Here is a 21507-nt window from a genome sequence, read left to right as displayed (position 1 = left end):
TAACATATCACACGAAGAACTATATAAATGTATGTAACTTCATAAATGTGAATTTCCCCATAACAGGTTATTTTTACAACAAGTGGCTCCGTGGTGTAGTGGTTAAAAAATTTGAGAGGGTGGAAACACAAACTCAGTCTCCAGTCAGTGTACTCAGGATATGTGCTGGTCCCAAGCCTGGAAAAATGGGAGGGTTGTGTCAGTAAAGACATCTGGTGTGAACTCTGTGCCATGGCAACAACTTTTGCACATCTATCGGCTGTGGCACACGCTTGGGCACAGCCAAAAGTGTTGTTTCAAAAATCTTTTGATTATTCTAAATCTACAAATTGTTACAACACTGAGTGAAACCCCCAATATCAGACAGCCCCCTATGAGCAAGCACTCGGTGACAGTGAGGAAGAAGAACTCCCTTTTAATAGGAAATGAACTTCCAACACACGCAGAATGAGGGAGGGTCGGCCATCTGCCCCGACTGGTCACCAAGGCAGACTATTTTACGATATAATATATGCATAATCTAATGTTTGACCATTAGGGTGTGATATAAATCTTTGCTGGATAGTAAATGCAAGTTTATGGGCACAGTAAACAATTAAACCCAATATTTATTTAAAAAGTATGGAAAAATATTTATAAAACATTTAAATGGAACATTCCTTTATTGGTAGTGTATTTTATGGACCCCTTTCCAGTGTACTGTTATAGCACAGAAAACCTTTTTTTTTTTAAACTGGCTAATAACATGGTGAATACGCAGCACAGCGTACAGATGTTTTATGTTTTTTAAAGAACAATGTTTATATTTTTATTGAATGAATGCTTGCAGTCTCTGTATTTGACTTTGGGTGTAACAATCCAAAGACCAAAACCATAAACCACAATCTAGATAACACTGGGTCTAAATGCAATAATAAACTTAGACAACATGAACAAAACTGACACTAAAATATAATTTAGAAACTGTTAGATGGAGAAATGTATTGTAAAGGGTCTTTTCCATATCATACTAGTTGTAGGCACATTGCAGAAAACATAGGGCTGTTTTTGTTTTTTACATTTTGGTAATGTCAGGATGTGACACACACACACACACACACACACACACACACACACACACACACACACACACACACAATGACTCGCTGTGTGTTATTTCAGGATCATTTTAAAGCTGTTAAATATATAATAATGTCGACCCAACAGTAACCACTGATTCATTTCATTCTAAATTGTGACATAGTGACTTTATTTTTAAATTAACAAATTAATTTTGTCTGGCTAATAAGAATATAAACTAGATAAACATTGGCTTATTTGGAGCTTGAGTTTTTAAAATCAGTTTTGTCTCACCTGAGTGATATCAGAATTTCCATTTGTGCTTGGTCTAAACTGTCCCCATATATGTCACATTATTTTTAAGCGCCCAGACAAGTTGATTAAAGAGTTTGGCCTTTAATTAAAATTAAAAATACACATTTTTAATTAAAAATACAGATCAATATAATACATATTGATCAGTCCAATAGTGACATCAAGTTATTGGCCTTTTAAATGCTGGTGATGTGGATATATAACAAAATACTTTTATAATACATTAAACATTTTGTTAAATTGTATTTCAAAAAATTAAACAACATGGGGCTATATAGGAAAGAAACAAAAAATAATACAAATCATATTATGCATTTGCAAAACTAACTTAAACAGAATTAAAATATTAAGGAAATCACTTTAAATTGACTCTTTTTCAGTTTAGTCCAGTTTCATCAACACGTCAGCCTCAGGTGTTAATTGTAATAATAGCAGTAAATACCACCATTACCTTACAAAGTGTATATAGATATATACCAGCTGTAAATAACTCAATTCATTCAAGTTCAATTCTAATGTGCAAAATTTTTATGTCGAGTCTCATTATTTACTTCCCTCAAAACTACATATGTTGATATATTTTTTATGCATTTGTAGGCATGACTGTGTGTATGTATATACATATATATGCATATTTTAATTTTATGCACCCCCTGAGAGAGTGTAGCTATAATTTTGTGCTTGCATAATTAATAATAATTAATTTAATCAAAAGACACTCTTAAATCTCTAAATATGTAGAACAATTATATTAAATTATAATAAAAATCTATAAAACTATTAAAAAAACTACAATAAAGTGATTAAACACCAATCAAATGTATTTATTCTTTGACAGGAAACTCATAAGTTTCTCTGATGTGACAGGTCGTGTTTTTATTGGACTCTTCCGACAAGGTTGGGGTCAACACCTTTCAAGTTTCCGTAAATGAAATATAATATCCTGGCACTGGTTATCAAAATAAAACACATAATAGTTACTTGAATGTATCTTCTTTTATTTTCTGTGTCTACTTCCGGTTAAATTATTTTTAATACGTGATAGCTTGATGGCGTCGTGGGGTCAGCAGCGAGCGGAGCTACCGTTAACCAGGGTGTAAAGTACAGCTAAAAGAGCGCCTCTGATGAAGTTAGCCTTTTAACCACTGCACAGACAAGGAGCTACTTAGTTGGATGAGCCGCCGTTTTGTCGTCTTGTGGTCGAAAAGCTTCAGCTGGTCCCTTTGACAGCCGTCAGGCCTCGTCGTCGTCGTGGTCCGGCAGCACTCGAGTGAAGTTGGGAGCGGACTGCCAAACTTCTGCTTCCTCCAGCGGCTCTCCGCGGGGCCCGGGGCTCCTGTCACCGGCCCTGTGGATGAGGAAGTGACTACACATCTAATTAGCGCCCAGGTACGGTACTAAAGAAGTATTTGATCCATTTGAAGGGTTTATTTATTCCTTTAAGGGCTGTTTGTTTTTCTTATAGTCATGCAGCGCAGGTGAACGCTGTTTAGCTGTGCGGCTGGCTGTTAGCATTAGCTCAGCTTGACAACTTCCCTGGCCTGACAGCTAGTTGCACACGTCTAGCTTAGCTTCACATATCGGCTCTCTGTTTAGATAACAAATAGTATTTTGGGCGTAAGTGTCAATAGTGTCTTATAATTATTCATAAAAACGGCTGTAATTGCTAAAAATGTGCTAGCAACAGTTGCTATGTTGCTACTCGGCTAACGCTAGCAGGAGAATCTAAAGCGAGCTAATTATCTACCAAAGGAGGCCATAATTTTGCTGTTGATATCAACTTTGTTGTGAGCACTGAGCAAGAGTCGGTACAGAAGATGATGTTCATGAGGAGGATGATGTATGTAAGGATAAAAGAGAGAAGAATAAACGCTAAGCTAAGGCTAGCACCAATGCTGCAGCTCTCTCATCAATCAGTGATGATCACAGACTATCATCAACAATTTCCAATCAACTCCTCGTCAGCAGAGGCCATCTTGACTTAAATTTCCACTCTTTTGCAACAACAATAACATGAAGGCTAATTATGTTTGTACAGATTACATTCTGGAGGTTATGTTCAATAGTATTAATTGATAGCTGAGCAATAAACTACTTTGATTCCACACAAAAGCTTGTGCTGCAACCTTTAAAGCCCCTTTATTGGACACTCATAGCTACAGTCATTGCATATTTCACTATACATGACAATGCAATAGTATAATATACAGCTTAGTGACAAATTAAAAAGCTGAATGCTTGACCTCCTATAGTGTGGGCATCCGGAGCCCAGTTAAACATAATCAGTGATCAGTAGAAAGGTATGGTCTGGAAACTGACTCATCTGAATAGACCCACATTAACAAACATTGTCACATTAAAATGGCAATAAAATATCCATCAGTGTGGGTAGTTTAAATGTGAAGAAAAGGGCTCTTAAAGTAGGGTCAGCATTTACTCCACTACACTTGTATTAAAGATTTTGTTGCAGCTGTTTTCTGTTTTTTATGTTATCAAATCACAAATATACTATTTATCTTTGCTAGGGAACGCAGCAATTTAAGGGCTCCCATTCCAGAAGTGAGTTCCTTGTTCATTCTCTCCATTGATGTTTCAAAAAATCCTTATATAAAGAGTTTTAATCCTCAGACCAAACCAACCAGCTACGAGGTGAATCATGGCTATTAAAAAGATTTGATTTGGATAAAAAAAAAAAAGAAGGCGGCGGCAAAGGTACGAGGCTGTGTACAGGAACTGCTCATCCCCATAATGCACTGCAAATCCTAGATTTCACAGTGAATGACTTCCAGCCTCCTTCAATGTAATCCTTTGCATTGTTGTAGTGTTGCCTCGCTGCAATCATTGCTCTCTTGTTTTGTGCTGATGTTCCTACATTTACAGAATTTCAACAGTAACAGCGACCTCCACCGATTGGAGGCATTGCTGTTTCGGTTCAGGATTGTGGGTAGAGTAGTTCTTGTAAGCAGTGTCATAAGTAAAACGGGTTTTTGTTAAACCAGGGTTATATGTAAATAGTATTTAGTAAGCCTGCTTAAGGTGTTTACATTATGGCTGATATTCAGAATACTTGTGGGAGTTTTACTTCAGCAACCTCACAGTTGAGCTCGATATTCTTATGGTTTAAGTCTGTAGTGTGCAGAGTAATCAGCACAAAAAGAATAATTGTTTTTAATTGCATTGGCAGTGTGTTTGGGATTATTGTCATGCTGAAAAAAATAAGGCGTTGGTAATTAGATGTCTTCCAGATGGTATTGCATGGTGGATTACATGGTACTTTTCTGAGTTCATTATTCATTGATTTTAATCTCCGACACCACCGGCTGAAATACAAAAACAAATGATTTGTGACAGGCTCCTATTAACAAATCGGTTCTTTACTCAAGGCCACTTTTAAAAATGACAGTGTGGCTTCTTGGAAGCAAAATGTAAAGAAACAAGGGGTGACTCAAGACTTTTGCACAGCACTGTATATTGATACCAAGTACCGGGTTTGGGTTTCAGTGTTAATTTAATCGTATGTGCTCCTCACTGGAAGGAAGATACTGTGAATCTTCTTTTTTTTTTTTTTTTTTTGGATGATGATCAAAACATCATGCTTGACTCAAACATTATTTTACTTATTTTAAGAAACGTGATGAATACATCCAAGAATATAAACTTATTGTCCAGCACAAGTAAAATGAATCTAATGTGTCTGAATTCCTCACCTAGTTTATTGGCACTATTCTCCTTTCAGCTCTCTGTGAGTGCTCCTGACTCACACATGCACGTCGTGTGGGGTGTGAAGTGAAGAAATATTGATGACGCCACATTATGTTACCATAAAAATGCAATAAATGCTTCCTAACAAGTTTTACACCTTACACATACCGAGAGTGAGAAGCTGACGGGGAAGCTCACAGTTAAGTCAAAAATGTCTGCAAACGTACAGAGAAAAGCTGCTGGTGTAGCAGTGCTCAGGCCCAAACCCCTGACCCTCATTGCTGCTGGTGTCCTCCAGGCTATGTTGGAGCAACTGCTGCTAATACGTAACATAGTAGACATAGAACAGCATAGATGACTTATATCTGATCCAAATGCTGGATTGGTGCTTCGGGAAATACAACAATAGAACTATCATGTAGACATAACACTCTTAAAATATGTATAAAGCCTCCAGATGCTCGTTTTGACATAAAAAAATAAATAAAGACGAGTTACTACAAATTTGCATTATTACAACAGCAGAATGGCCAGAACAAAAATGAATAGATGCAGCACAATGTTATAACAATAATACTGCACAAAAACAATAGAAGAAAAATGTACAGTATACATCACAAATTAAATGTAAATGTGTATATATGAGACAATTTCAGTTTAACAGATTGTTTTTATTCGCACATTATGTTTAATGATCCCTTTTAATTGCATGTAAGGATTTATGATGATGTTTTTGTGTTTCAGGAGAAAGGAATCCCTTTGATGGGAGAATCCTCTTTCCTGGCCTCCTGGGTCAATCGCCGTGCCATTAAGATGGGTACGTACATGCTGTGAGATGGTGTTACTGCTTGGCAGCGAGTCAGCTTCATCTTTTGACAGACCTATAATTTGAGGAATTTTTTTTCCTCCCCGAACAATGGCTCTTTGACATCTTTGCCTGACAATAAGTCCCTTGTGTTGTGCGGCTAAGTGGAAGCGGCTTATCTGAAGAGATAAATGCAGCAAGGCAACTTCATTTTTTGTGTTCATATGTTCATACCGCAAGACAGGTTGTTAGAGGAGTCTTTAGCAAGTTGAGTTTTTCAATGATAAAACCTGTTGAATAAGCAGAAGTCATGCTGTCTCACAGATGAGCAGGAGGCGCTGAACTCCATCATGCAGGACTTGGCCGAACTGCACCGCTCCAGCCGTCCTGCCGCGTTCCTGTCAGACCTGTGCAAACCCAAAGCCTCGTCGCCCAAGAACCAGGTAACCCAAGTGAAAGCACGAAGGCTCAGTCTGGCTCATCTTTGCTCTGGCTGTCTTTAACTCTGTGCTCTGTCTCCAACAGAACGATGTGAGAGTGAAGTTTGAGTTCAAAGGGGAGAAGAGGTGAGGTTTCCACTGCTGTGTTTCTCCCTCCGGTGCTGTCAGTGCAGACCAGCAGCAGTGCCCGTCTCTGACCTCTCACCTGTCTTCTTCTTTGCAGGATTCTGCAGTTCCCTCGACCTATCAAGCTGGAGGATCTGAGGTCCAAAGCTAAAGTGGCTTTTGGTCAGACGATGGGCCTCCACTACACAAACAACGAGGTACGAAACTTGAAATGTAATTTTCCTCTGCTTCCTGTAGTAAATGGACTGGTTCTTATATAGCACCTTTCTACTCTACCTGAGTAGAAAGCACTTTACAACATGCCTCAGTCATCCATTCACACACACTCATACAGGGACTTTTTTCTATGCTGAAGTAGGGCTGCTCGATTATGGCAAAAATGCTAATCACGATTATTTTCACTGAAATTGAGATCTTGATTATTTGACGATATTTATTTAACAATAACAATGTGTTGAATAATGACTTTAAAAATTGTCAAAAAATAATATAAAATAGTGTGCAAATACTGATAACAGTGCAAATGTTTGCAATATAAAAAATAAATGAAAAATGTAAACATCTATGTTTAGTGAACGTTGCAGTGTTGCTCTGTGGTGCAGCTACGACACTGTAGCAAAGTTTACGCACTATGTCTACTTGATCCACGTCTGACTCCGCGAACCCATAATGTTTCCACACCACTGACGTTTTTTTTACCTCTCTTTTCAACCAACAGCAGTCACTCTCCTCTCCAAATAACTTCTGCTTAGCTTTCCGAGCTTCCCTCGGGTCCTCTTAATCAACGGTCCCCAACCCCCAGGCCTCGGACCGGTACCGGTCCGTGAGTCGTTTGGTACCGGGCCGCGAGAGTTGAAGATATTGTCGGGCATAAACCGGTCCGTGGCGCAAAAAAGGTTGGAGACCGCTGCTCTCAATTGTTGTGACATGCGTTCGAAATGCAGCGAGGTGCGCTCGATTTGCCACACGGAGCAGCGCGAGAGTAAAGCACGAGGGAGGGGCTAATAATGGGCTGAGTCATTTTTAATGATCGCTGAAAGCCCAGATCGTAATCGTGATTAAAATTCGATTAATTGAGCAGCCCTATGCTGAAGTGCTTCCTATCTAACATTCACACACAGTCATGGATGCATGGGTGGGGGGGCTGAGGTGTTCTGAGCCAAGAGACAAAATCTCTGCAGCGTCTCCTGTTTCGATGTAAAGCACGTCACATCAGATTCGGTCAGTTTCACAAACCACACAGACTAGATCCCTTTCATGTGGAGAATCTAGCTGTGCTATGATCCCCCTCCTGTCATCCTAAACCTGTCCTTTCAACTGCCCTCGGTGCCCCTCTGATGTTGTTCTTCCCTCTGTGCAGTTTTTAAGAACACCCAGTGTGTTTCAGCGGCAGTGTGTCTCACTCTTTGCAGACTGACACAACTTTTTTCTGCTGTTTTCTTTGGTCATTTTGACGCAAAAATCCACCTCTGGGTCTGGTGGTGGATCTGCATCATTGTGATTCATCAGCTAGATGTTTAGTTGCTGCCTCGCTAGTCTGCAACAGAAGTACTAGTAGGTTAAATGAATATTTTAGTAATGTACACCACCAGCTACCTGTTGGCTCTAAGATGACTGTTGGCAGGGGCGAGTGGGATCGTGGTCTGCGGCCTGTTTCAAGAAAGCAGACCACAGTTGTGCTACCAGTGCCATCCTGCCAGCCTTTGATGTAGAAAATGAACGATTGTACGAAAGCTGCATTAGGAAAAAAAACCCCAGAAGTAACGGAGTGAAGGTGTGAGCGTGTGACCACATCCTGCACAGGCGTGTGGATGTTAACCTGCTGCAGCTGCTCCACAAGGTTGGACACACTCTGCAAACTAACATGACACTGTGTACGCAGTGTTAGCTGCAGAGCTGTGCATGACAGCAACCTGTAACTCTGTTTTATCTACCGTAGAACAGGCCCACCAGGGCTTAGCTCTACAGGTTTGCATGCTTTAGCTTTTTCTTCCTATACGTAATAGATAAATGATGAACCACAATTGAATTGAAAATCATGAAGTGTTTGAAATGGTGCAGTCACAGTTTTACGTGTCTCAGGAACTTATACAGAAAGGCACAAAGTGAAACATCACTTTCTAATAGCACCAGTGGAGCTGTGTTCCTGAGAAAATGATGTCACTTCCTGTTGCATCTAGTGGAATCATGAAACCCCGTGAATGTACAGCATGACAGACACTGGAGTGTAGGAAGTGCTGTGAACAGCTGATTGGATCAATGAAGCACCTGTGTGTGGATTATGTTTTTGTTGTTGTGTGCACTTCCACAAATGATCAAAAAGAATCACCCAATTTTTAAAAGGTTATTCAAGTCACTGTATTTCAAATTTTTTTTCTCTTCTTCCCCCCCCCCCCCCTTGCAGTTGGTGATTCCATTGACCACTCAGGACGACCTGGACAAAGCTGTAGAGCTGCTGGATCGCAGTGTTCACATGAAGAGTCTGAAGATTCTCCTTGTGCTGCAGGTCTCCTCTGAGGTGGGCCATACTGCAATGACTTTAATGGTAGTTTCTGATACTTGTGCACAGTATGTACGTTGTGTGGCGGCCGACACACCTGCTGCTTTTTCTGTGCTGTAACCCCTCGACAGTTTTTACCTCTCAGCTGTAAAAGGCTGATTGGGGTGTTTTTTTTTATACCAGCGTTGGTATTTTTAATCTTCAAATCAAATCAAATCACTTTTATTGTCACATCACATGTGCAGGTACATTGGTACAGCACATGTGAGTGAAATTCTTGTGTGCGAGCTTCACAAGCAACAGAGTTGTACAAAATACAATAAATGTAAACAAGCAAAATACAAGAATGGCTACATCTGAAACTAATAAATATATGTACAATATATAATAGTATATGCATTTCTGGATGTGTATACTAAATGTGTGTGTGTGTGTGTGTGTGTGTGTGTGTGTGTGTACACATATTTTACAAATTAAATAGAGTAAACAATAAATAAAATATATAAAATAAAATATACAGAGTGAGACATGTGCAATCTTTATGTTATAGCAGTGTTAACATAGAAGGGTTAGCTGGAAAACAAAGGAGATGTTAAACTTGTCCAGAGTTTCTTTTTAATGTTTAGTTTGTTTTGTGTCTGCAGAACTCGTCATCCAACATGGACCTTCTGCCGTCCCACGAGGAACTGGACAACACGGGGTTCCGGGTCACAGACAAGAAGAGCATGCTGGCGTTGATAGGTAAATGTTTGCTAAACAGTGATGCAGACTCAAAGCTTGCAGGGACGGGCACTAGTGCCCACCACAGCCTGGTAGTGGGTAAGGGTCAGGAGCGCGCGTGTGTGTGTGTGTGTGTGTGTGGAAATTTTAAATTGACTGTCTCAGTGGTTCCAGTGTTAAGAAAAATACATGAATGCATGAAACTCGGACTCTTTTGTGCGAAAATAAGCATCACATGGTTTAGCTGTGACTGTGGCGCACACAGGACAATTTTCTCACTCTCTATAACCGCCGTCCTGTCAGGTTCCCACTCAACGGACCGCAGCTCTCCTCCTCCAGGATACATTCCCGACGCTCTGCAGCAGGTGGCGAGGAACGGCTCCTTCACCAGCATCAACAGCGAGGGGGAGTTCATCCCTGAGAGCATGGACCAGGTGCTGATGCTCAGGAGAGTCCACTTTAGTGTTTGCTACTTGAAAAGGAGCTGCTCTGATGTAACAAAGCGGAGCGCAAATCTAGTATTTAAGTGTAAACTCTAGGACATTTTAAATGTAAAATTAATTTTCACCAGCTTCTTTATCATAAAGCCGATATTTAAAGAGTTCTTTTTAAAGTTGCCATGCTGGACTTTACAGTAGCCATTAAAGCAAAACCTTCTGGCCTTTTAGTATTTTATTAAAGTTGATCTTTTCTTCCTCTTCTCCCTGCTGTGACTACTGAGTTCTGTGGTGTACCTGCCACTGTGGAGGACGGGTTAAGTCCCTGATATACTCCCAAACGGACCTGGGCGCACACAGCAGGGAAGATGGTGGATGCGTATCTGGGTTCTTTTCATAGCACATTGAGTGTCTGGGTACATAGACGTGTTTTGCACACTTGTAGGTGAGGTCGTACAGACGTGAATAGTGGAGGTCAGCAGGCTCCTTCGCAGGCATGGGCAGTTTGTGTTACGTCACAAACAGCCTTCGTTAAAGTGTCACGTGATTCAGTGTAAGTGGCATAACTTGTGACTACTGCAGGTCTGGAGAGATGAGGGAAGGATTTATTTTTCTGTTTTGGAGGTTGTAAAAAGCTTAAATGTAATGTATTTATTATTGAGTTTTCTGAAGTTGCTCTTAGCATCATTTTATGTCAAATTAATGAGATACAATTTGATTGGTTTTGAGAGGATGTGAGTTTGTCTCTCTCTCATTTCTCTTGTTTTACTTCAGATGTTGGATCCATTGTCCATGAGCAGTCCGGAGAACTCGGCTTCTGGAAGTTGTCCCTCCCTAGACAGCCCACTGGACAGGTGTGCGTCACAGAATAAAACAGGAAACCACAAAAAACTGCCGTGGAAGAAATCCCTCTGATTTGTTGCTGTTGTCTTTGTGTTGTGCAGTGATTACCCAAAGTCCAGGATGCCCAGGGCTCAGAGCTACCCAGACAACCACCAGGACTTTCCAGGTGAGAGCAGATCTTAGTTCACGGTAGAGCAGGGCAATATGACCAAAAATATTTATCACGATATACATTTGAAAATTTGCGATAACGATATAACTGACGATATAATTGACACTAGACAAAATACTTTACAACTCCACAACTTTATAAAACCCCATCAATGTATTTTCACTTAAACAAGCAGCTGTTTTTTATGTGCATTAAAGTTATATAACAAATGTAACAGTACAAATGCAAATTCCTTGCTGACAGTTTAACCAAAAGGCATTTCCAGTGGAAATTGGCCGACATATCTTCAGCATAACCATGTATAATATCCACAAAACTTAAAAAGAGCTTATACACACACAACGCGGTAATATTATGTTGAAGCACAGTAGGTATCACTCCGTGAGGCGCCTGCCTACGATAGCCGTAATGCTCCGACAATCCATCGTGCGGTTTTGTAGCTTAGCAAAGTTGTACTGAAACATTTGACAGATTTTCGAGCGCCGTGTACGCCATAAAATCGTTTCGAGGTCAGTAAACACAACCAGAGTTCATATATATAAGGCACACGGGATTATAAGGGGCACTGTCGATTTTCAGAAAAATCAAAGGATTGATTTTAAGTGTGCCGTATTTTCCAAACAACACGGTAATAACGACGGCCCGCTAGCATGCGCTACCTAAAATAGTGCTTTGTTGTGTATCTGACGGACGAAAGCTAAACCAGTTCCACACCACTGAAGTTGCAGCATTTTTACAAACCAATTCTGGTTCATCAGTTTCATTTAACGATCCACTTTCGCACTTCTCATTCTGCGTCGCCGCCATGTGCGTATGTAAACAAAGGCACTGCGCATGTGCGTTTTACCCATATTCTATCACGATATTTCATTTTCCTATTGTTGCCCAAAATTACACCGGTATTACCGTGAACGGTATGATATAGCCCAGCCCTAGTTCACGGGTGTTAGACTGTTTAAGGGTTTAAAAAATAAAAACAACAACAACCTGATCTACCAGGCAGTGAAGAGTTTAACAGGCTAAAACTTAAACCAGACTAAGAGCCAAACCTTTAACCCTCTATAGTTGATGTACTAGCATGTCCAAATCACACGACTGATTTTAAGATGATGTAACTGCAAGACGCAGCCTTGCTGAATCTCTGTTTCTACTTGTGTTGAAAGTTAAGACTTTAAACTATATATCAGGTATTAAATCGTATTGCTGGACCAAGTAGAACTAGACTTATGATCACTAACCTACACCATGCTTTGCTTGTCACGTTGAGGGCAGGAAGAAATGGTAAAAATGGGATTTTTCAAGGAAAGCGAGCACTCACGATTTACAGATTACAGTTAAAAGGCCCAAAACATTCTCATGTCGAGGTTGCCATCTTTGAAAGCTGTTTTGAGGCCATGGCCTGTAAATTTCATCTTTTGTATCCTCCTTCCTCTGCAGAGTACGATATTCCGGTGTTTGAGAAGTCAGGGAAAGGAGGGACGTATCCTCGCCGGTACGGCATTCCTTTTGGCCTTCAGGATTACAGTGATGGTGGGTAATTCATTTATTTATTCCTACTGATGCTGAAAGCAAATTGACTTTAAACAGGGATTTAAAAATGATCGCTCTCCTTCATCCTCTGAACAGGGAGGAAGACTTTCCCTCGGGCTCGGCGGACGCAAGTTCACGGTTTCCGCTCTCCAATCAGCTTCAGCTCAACCGAGCAGTCGCCCAGCACCAGCAGTGGCAGCAGCGTCTTCACGCCTGACCTGGAGGAGGTCCCCGGCCCCGCCAGGAGGCCGCGGAGGGGGAGTGACATCGAGCCAAACCCCAATCCAGCCGTGGCTCCGACGCTCTCCGTCATGGACGTCAGTCCACCCAGCCGCTGTGAGTCCTCGCAACACGACACGTCCTCCAGATGTTTGTTTTTCTGCGTTTTTAGCAAACCTGATGTGTCTTTGTGCACAGCCCCGCGAGCGCCAACCAACTGGCGGCTGGGGAAGCTTCTAGGTCAGGGAGCTTTCGGGCGGGTCTTCCTGTGTTATGATGCTGATACTGGACGGGAACTGGCAGTTAAACAAGTTCAGTTTGATCCAGAGAGTCCCGAGACGAGCAAGGTACGTACACAGCAGCATAGAATATATTAAATATAGTGGTAGGAAAATGGAAAGACAAGGCAAAAAGGAAAAAAAAAAAGACCTTAAATAATTCCCTGAATCATTGCTTTGGGTGGAAGTGTAGATCTAGATGCTATGTCATTGTTTTATGAAGCTTATCAGGGCTCTAGAGTGCGACCAATTTGGTCGCAAATGCGACCAAATTTGTCAGTGGTGCGACTTTAAAAAAAAAAAAAAAAAATTTGGTCGCACCTGTGCGACCAACTGTTCGGGTAACAAAAAAAAAAAAGAGTCTAACTGTCTTTTTCTTTTTTCACTTAAATGACCTCGGACAAGAAAGCCTATTTTTTTTCTGTTCAATACTGAAGAAATTTAAACTTTATATGCAGAACATTGTAGAATATTTTTAAGGTTATCTGCTATAAAAAGCCAGACCAGGAAAATCTCCATGTTTTTCTGTGTTTTATTCTCAGTTACTTTCACACAAAGGCATCTGCTGTGATGTTCACAATTCTGATGAAGTCTCATGTGTATCAGTACTGATAAATGATTAGAATTATAATATTTCTGACTGTCTGAGGCTAAATTGAATCGAATCAGGACTTTGAGAACCAGAATCGAATGGATTATGGAAATCAGTGATGATACCCAGCCCTAGTGAGCAGCCTAGGCCTGTGAGAAGTGGATGTAGCTGTGGGTAATAAGAAAAGATGAAAAGTTAAGGCCTGATCAGTCTGAAATCCATAGCCAGTGCTCTGACACGGTGCCATCAATCTTTGAATGCTGAAAAAGCACAGTGTATCCAGGAAACACATTATATGCTGCAATAAATGCACTGCCCAAGTGACCCCTCTCCCCGCTGCCTTTCAGCAGCAAACAGGTCGTCAGAGGAGGCCGAGATGATGATTAAGTTTAACATTTTCTACAATATTGACAAAGCACTTTAAGCACAAGTTTGTTAGTTAATAATTTAGAAATGAATATTGTCTGTATGGACTTACCCCCCCCGAAAAAAAGAAGAAGAAAGTGCTGTGGTTGAAAAATTTGAGTGCGCCTAACTTTTGTGCCGGACTGGGAGGCCCGGGTTCAAATCCCGCTTATGGCAACATTTCTTTCAGTCAACAGTTAAACTTTTTTTAACTCTTTTCAACACAAATACCAGCTTTTTCAGAAAAAACTCTTTTCAGCAGAAATTCTGCTGATTGAACTCTTTTCAGCAGAAATTCTGCTGATTCATCTCTTTTCTGCAGAAATTCTGCTGATTCATCTCTTTTCTGCAGAAATTCTGCTGATTCATCTCTTTTCTGCAGAAATTCTGCTGATTCATCTCTTTTCTGCAGAAATTCTGCTGATTCATCTCTTTTCTGCAGAAATTCTGCTGATTCATCTCTTTTCTGCAGAAATTCTGCTGATTCATCTCTTTTCTGCAGAAATTCTGCTGATTCACCTCTTTTCTGCAAAGTTTTCAGCCTTTTCACCTCTTATCAGCACAATTCTCAGCTGTTTCTGCTCATTTCAGCAAAATTGTCCGTCTCTCCACCTCTTTTATTTTGTGAGAATTACTTTGGCGCAGTGAGATGAGTAGCTGCCTTGAGACCAGAAGGGCCAGGTTCGATCCTGCTCAGGGCAATGTTTTTTTGTTTTTGTTTTTTTCTCTCTCACCTTTTTCAGCTTTTTTCAGCATACATCTTCAGCGTTAAGGCATCCACACAGCATTTTCGCAGGAAATGCAAATTTTTCTAGTTTTATTTTTAAAATGCCTTGTTGATTTATAAAAAAGCCAGGGAGGGGAAAAAAAGGAAAATCATACAATGTTAATTTGAAAAACAGGGCTGTAAATAAGGATACAACTCAGTAAATTCAAACTAGAGACACTTCGCTCCCACTTGAGAAAGATCTTTCCAGTCCTCTCGTGTATCTGCTGTTAGAGCCTCTAATTTGTTGTATGTATAGGTGAAATCGGTTTAAATATGTTCTGCTTGAATATGTGCCCTTCTGTTTCTGCTGCAGGAGGTGAGCGCACTGGAATGTGAAATCCAGCTCCTGAAGAACTTGTGCCATGAGCGGATCGTCCAATATTATGGCTGTCTGCGAGACACGATGGAGCGAACGCTCTCCATCTTTATGGAGTACATGCCTGGAGTGAGTGCACACAAACTGTTCACCGTTTCCAGTTATGTGTGTGTGAAGCTAAAAATCTCATGCTCTATTCGAGTGGAAATCCATCAACACTTGCAAACAAAGTTCCTTTTGTTCGAGTGGAAATGACAGCTGTTTCTCTTAAGAGACGCTAAATTTTAATGTGAGGAACAGCAGGGATATTTCTGATGATTCCTTCCTTTCTGGTGACCCTCAGGGATCCATTAAAGACCAGCTGAAGTCGTACGGGGCGCTCACGGAAAATGTGACGCGCCGCTACACCAGGCAGATCCTGGAGGGGGTTTCTTATCTGCATAGCAACATGATCGTCCACAGGGACATCAAAGGTGAGCTGATGTTTTCGCTCCTGCTGGGGAAATACTTGGGACCAAACGTCGTCTTTGAAAAGTAGAGCATGAAACTGTGCAATCGTCTTTCAGGTGCAAACATCCTCAGAGACTCGGTGGGTAACGTGAAGCTGGGAGACTTCGGGGCCAGCAGGCGGCTGCAGACCATCTGTCTGTCAGGAACAGGCATGAAGTCGGTGACCGGTACCCCGTACTGGATGAGCCCAGAGGTGATCAGCGGAGAGGGTTACGGCAGGAAGGCAGACATCTGGTAAGACCAACCTCAAAAGTCTTTACTACATTATTCAGAGGATGCAGCATGAAAGTGATGTAAAAAGTAATTTAAGTGGTACCAATGTAGATGAATTTTTACAAACTGACTTTAGAAAGTGATGCAGCAGTGAACTTCCACATCCCAACAGCTTCCTTCATCAACACAAACATCCATTAGTGTTGCTTCCAGTTTAGGGGTTTTAGTCCCAAAAACCAGGACACCAACCAAAGATGTTTTGGCCAAATATAAAACGCACTTTTATTTATTAACCCTCTGGGGTCGTCGGACGCACCGGCGCGTCAAAATCACAACACAGCTACAAGATGCAGCGACTCAGAGTCTCAGTTTCAACTTGGGTCGAAAGTGAGGACTTCAAACTACATACCAGTTTTTGAATTGTGTCGATGGGCCACGTAAAACCAGAGTTATGATTAGAAAATACACGCGATGTATTTTTCTGACTAAAACCGCGGTGTCTAGAGCGGGAAGAACGGTAAAAACGGCGCTTTCTATGGACAGCGCTAGCAAACACTCTCCGCTTGCGAGTGAAAAAAGAAAAAAGAAAAACACCCCTTTCCTATTGGTGTTAAAGTTTACCATGTCAGCCAATCAAAAAATGATGTGGCACTTGGTTGTTTAGGGAGAGGGGGACGTTTTAGGAGCAACACTGGCGAGAGAAAGCAGGTAAGCGAAAGAAAGAGAGAGCGAGTTTTCATATGTGAGACATTAGAGACGTTTAGCGTGTTTGGAGGCTGTAGTTAGTGTGTACTGTAGTCATTGTTTTGTTTTGTGTGTCAGTTATACTGCTGAATTTCACAGTTGCTCCAAAAAAGCCACCAAATTCAGATTCCAGTGTAAACGCTGTTCCCACATGGAAAACAGGACTGATGCACCTCCTGCTGTCAGACCTGCAGGGTTTAGGCCTGTGGTGTTCTCCTCTGTCTTATACTGGACACAAACTATTTTTTTTGGACTGGCACAAATAATTTGTGTACCTTCTTATTTGATGCAGCACACCTGATTGTTCTGTAAATAGATTTAAATGGTTATATAAAAAATGCCTGAGGCCTTGATTGCATTTTTAGGTAAACAGTACCATATAACTTTGTTGTTTGCAAAACTTGTGCATAATTTTTAGAAATGTACAATTTCTATTTGCATTTCATTGTTTGTGGGTTTTACAGTAAAAAATGGAACGTTTTTCTACTCGGATTTTGAATTTTTTTTTTTTTGGTCTGGATTTAGATCAACTGTGCTAATATAGTATACCAAAATGAAAAAATAACTCAAATTTCAGATATTTGAGGTTGTGCTGAAAATAATGATACCAAACAAGGCAAGATAAACAGTTTTTTTTAAAAAGGTGAAATATAGAGGTAAAATCAAAAGTAGTCAAAAACGGCCAATTATACCCTGGACTCCAGAGGGTTAAAGGGTCAGAAATATCAGGAAAAGTCAGGTAACACTAACTCTTTTCCTTTAAGTCTTTAGACCAATCCTGCTTATGTGTGCATTTAACCTCAAAAGCCTCATTTAACTAAGGAAAATCTGTGATTTTTTTTTTTTTTTTTTTTTTTTTTTCTTCTTCTTCTTTCTATTGAGTTGCTTCTGGTATGCATTCTTGATTGAGGTATTGTCGTTACCCGCCAAGTACGTGGGCGGCCGGTTGGGCGGGCAATGTGGACACCCAAGGTTGTAAAAATGTAACCTTGTGAGGTTATTTAATATAAAGGAATATTCTGCTCATATATGTACATCAGTGTTTAATTACGTCTTCAGAGAAATTAAAAGGTTTTCATGAACTTAAAAATAAACCTTTAAAAGTTCATGGGAATGATACTGGTTTGTGAGACCGGCCACATGCACCGTGCACCAAAGGTGGAGGAGAAGAGAACTCGTTGGTCGCCGTCACCAAAGAAAGGAAAATGTGAAGGAAAGGGATAATGAGAGATGACATCTTAATAAAATGTCCTCCGCTTCATCTTAAGCCTCATCTCCTGATCTGCAGTCGGGGCTCAGATCAGGAGACACTTTAATATTGTCAGCAGATTAGACATGTGACCCTCCCATCTCGGGACAACTGGCCACAAGCCAGCTAAACAGCAACAGCTGTTAGTTATGCTGAGTAATGCTGGACTCAAACATTCTGATTACATGCTCACTTTGTACAAGAGTTTGTTTGCTAAAGACTCAGTCCAGCAATGTTAGATGCACTTCAAGTATGACCTGAAAGTATCACTAACACCAGCTAACAGAGGCTAATAGTAGCTAACACTGTCAAAAATAGCAGCACTTCCTAACAGAAAAGTTGGGGATGTCCTCAACAAATCACCTCAGTTTTTGTTTTTTTTTCTTCATGTTACAAAATAACACTGAACATCCACAGGTCTAACAGATATGACTGGCAAAAAAGAAAAGACATTGAGGGTCTTTTGGTAGTTTTTATGGTGGTAACACACAATGAGTCTGAAGTGGGTCTTTCCATTGAGTTTAAATGATAAAACATGAACAATGGTGGTGTCTTTTATTTTGTTTTTTAAGACTGAAATCAACCATCAATCAGTCCAATGGGTAAATTTAAATAAAATAACAGAACGCATTGTGAAGAGAAAAAGTTGTCACGAATATCTCTCTATACCATTAGTTTAGATGCTCCTAAAGGAGTAGGATGAAGTTCACACATGCTTACCCCTCTTAATACGATTTAATAATTTAGGGAGTTCAGTGTTGGTTATCTAGAGCTCCTTCTATTCTGTGTGAAATGTTCTGTTTGTTAGAGAATCTGCAAACAAGACCATGTTGGTCACGTATGTAACCAGCGCAAACCTCTGAAGACGCTTCGTTGTAGCCACTAACAGGAAGCTTTGGCCACACGTGGCTTCAAAGATTAAAGACGATGTTGTTGGATGGCTTTTTATAAAATCATGACTTTAACTGTCGAATGAAACGGGTAGGAAAGTAAAGACTGGGTTGCCTTTTGATGTTATTGTGCCACAGAAAGGTGGAAGCTGTAGCTGAGAGCATTTCCTGTGCTGTGAGGCCATGTTGGATCTAGTGAAAACCAAATAAAGCTAATAAATTGACCTTCCTTTCTTTTATGGGCTTAATGTTTGTTTTGTCGTCTTCAGGAGTGTCGGCTGCACCGTTGTGGAGATGCTGACTCAGCGACCTCCGTGGGCAGAGTTCGAGGCCATGGCGGCCATCTTTAAGATCGCCACGCAGCCCACTAACCCCGTCCTGCCCGCCCACGTGTCGGACCACTGCCGGGAGTTCCTCAAACGGATCTTCGTGGAGACCAAGCAGCGGCCGTCTGCAGAAGAGCTGCTCAGGCACATCTTTGTACATTAACCCCTCCCGCCCCCTCCTCGAATCTTGAACCCCTGCCTGCCTGCCGAACTGCCAAATACGGCCTTATCTGATCCCGCCCCCTCCACCTTTACGCTGAGACCACGTTGGACCAGTAAAGACTGGCTGGGAGAAGGTGGGGGCGCTCCTCCTGTCTCTGTTTGTATGAGACTGCCATAAAGGACACAAATTCTTATTTTATTTTTCTCCGCAAGTTGCACCTTAACGTCTCCAACGCGGAGGAGGTTGAGCACTTCCTCCTCTCTAAAAAAAAACTGTTTTGTTTTTTTTAAATGTTTGTACGGTTTCTCGCTCTGAGCGTTTTGAAGCGGGATGGTGTCGGTGTTGTTGCCCTAACAGGAGCTGATGCCTGACTCTGGAGTAAACCCCGCCCTGCCTCCTTCTCATCCTCCTCCAATGTCTCGCTGACCCGACCCCAGAATGTAGTCTCCTGCCAAAACCCAGAGTGACGGGCGCGCTGCTATAGACAAACCTGAATCCCAGATCCAGAGAACACTCCCCCGAGAATTTTCCACCCACCTGCCCTCATCCCTCGCCGAAGTCCGCTCCGTTTTCTGAACAAAGTGCAGATGAAACGTTCTGATTCGTCGTCCCCGTCTCTGTGCCTTTTTATGTTTGAGAATGAGTCTCAGCTTTTTGTTCTCAGTTTTTTTTGTTTTTTTGTTTGTTTGTTTTGATTTTTGCCTCCTGGATAAACTGCCTTCACACCAGCTGATCCCAGTTCAGTCGTTTCTGCCTTTCTGCGACGGGGACTCGCTGTGCTGATCATTTCGGTTTGTTCGTTCGCCTGCTGTACCAGCACCGCCGGCTGGAAACCAAATACCCTCTGTTTAGAAAAGTCGTCATGCTGGTGTAGAAGTGAAGCGCCACATCGGTACCTGTGCTCTCTTTCCTCCTCTGATTCTCTGATCTGATTGGATGTCTCTTAGCATGGCAGATTCATGAATTTACTGCTGGTAAACATTGGCTTTTAGAAACTCGGTCTGTTCAGCCACAGAAAGCAATAGGGAGCACTCTCATGACCAGACTTGAAAGGTGCAGCGTGCAGAATTGTTGATTTAAAACATTTAAAAAGTCAACTAAAACACACTCGTATCCTCTTCAGACCACCATAGCTAATTCTGGAAGGTGATTTGGATGTCTAGTTTAAGGAGAGCAAGTCGATAAATGAAACTGAAGCTGTTGGTAAGCGAAAGGTGGCCGGACAGGGTTTGTTTTGCTGACAGAGCTTACACCATCCCATGGACAGGTCAGGTCCTCGCAGGGAGCCGCGGTCGTGTAGCTTCACCAGCAGTTCATCTTTTCTGGTTAACACGTCCGTGTCAGAGAGAGGGAAAGAACTAGTTTAATGATGACTCAACCATGTTTGTGCTGTGCTGCAGTGCTTTGTCTTAAAGCCCCCCAAAAATGCAGCTGGCTTTTCCAGCTTGTTTTAAGCTTCCAACTATCTCATGGCAAGGGTTTCAAACCGTGCAGTATATTCAGGACTAACCTCGTGTTGTGGATGGATCGTAGAAGTTTTTACATTTCTGGTCTCTTCTTCCTCAGCATGAACTTCCATGGAGAGCAGTTTAACTCTCATCTAACATCTAAATTTGCACCTTTTAAATGTTCAGATGAAGCCAGCCTGAGTATTTGGATGAGACAGAAGCTGCTAATTTGGTGCTTTCATGTGTTCACAGTGAGTCTCTGCCATCAGATCGGAGAAGCAGTGGGGGGAAACTTGAAGATCTTGCTCTGTTGTCCGTTTCATTTCAAACTAAACGTTTTTAGCTGCTCATCATTTAACTGAAGGGTACACGCAGCCTCTCCTGGAGCTCCGCTGCTGGAGTTGGTACGTTCATCACCGTTTTCAGACAGACTCGCAGAGCTTCATTCTCGTGTTTATTGCTTGGTACTGCAGTCACTGTCACCACCGAATCAAATGCATCAAAGCGGACTCGTCACTTTATACACAAACGCTCATCTGATTTGGAAGCATTTACTATGCACACACCAGATAGCAGGTGACACCTCAGCTTGTGCTGATCACTTCTTCTTCTTCTTCTTCTTCTAATTCACTTTTTGGTTAGTAATGGTGAGGTTTCTGAGCAGCTCTGCCAGCAGCCAATCAAATGGTTATTTAGGGCTCAAATTATGCCTTAAATTTTGGCTGTTTGCAGCAGG

The 21507-nt window shown here is 41.4% G+C and overlaps 1 protein-coding gene across 1 annotated transcript; it reads left to right on the top strand.

Annotated features, from left to right (window-relative positions):
- Positions 1-2425: 2425 nt before the first annotated feature.
- On the top strand, positions 2426-19932 carry map3k2 (mitogen-activated protein kinase kinase kinase 2). Its single transcript, XM_085347144.1, has 17 exons — positions 2426-2763; positions 5821-5893; positions 6206-6324; positions 6407-6447; positions 6545-6644; positions 8852-8965; positions 9592-9688; positions 9971-10101; positions 10879-10958; positions 11049-11113; positions 12557-12649; positions 12746-12985; positions 13067-13215; positions 15226-15357; positions 15572-15701; positions 15795-15972; positions 19104-19932. Exons 2-17 carry the CDS (start codon positions 5839-5841, stop codon positions 19321-19323), a joined length of 1944 nt encoding a protein of 647 aa, XP_085203270.1. The 5' UTR covers positions 2426-2763; positions 5821-5838; the 3' UTR covers positions 19324-19932.
- Positions 19933-21507: the final 1575 nt, after the last annotated feature.

This window comes from Diplotaxodon limnothrissa, linkage group LG23 (genome assembly GCF_057381915.1).
Source record: "Diplotaxodon limnothrissa isolate DT_005_m linkage group LG23, D_limnothrissa_male_GT1.1, whole genome shotgun sequence".
NCBI lineage: Eukaryota > Metazoa > Chordata > Actinopteri > Cichliformes > Cichlidae > Diplotaxodon > Diplotaxodon limnothrissa.
This window is presented reverse-complemented; position numbering and strand designations above follow the sequence as displayed.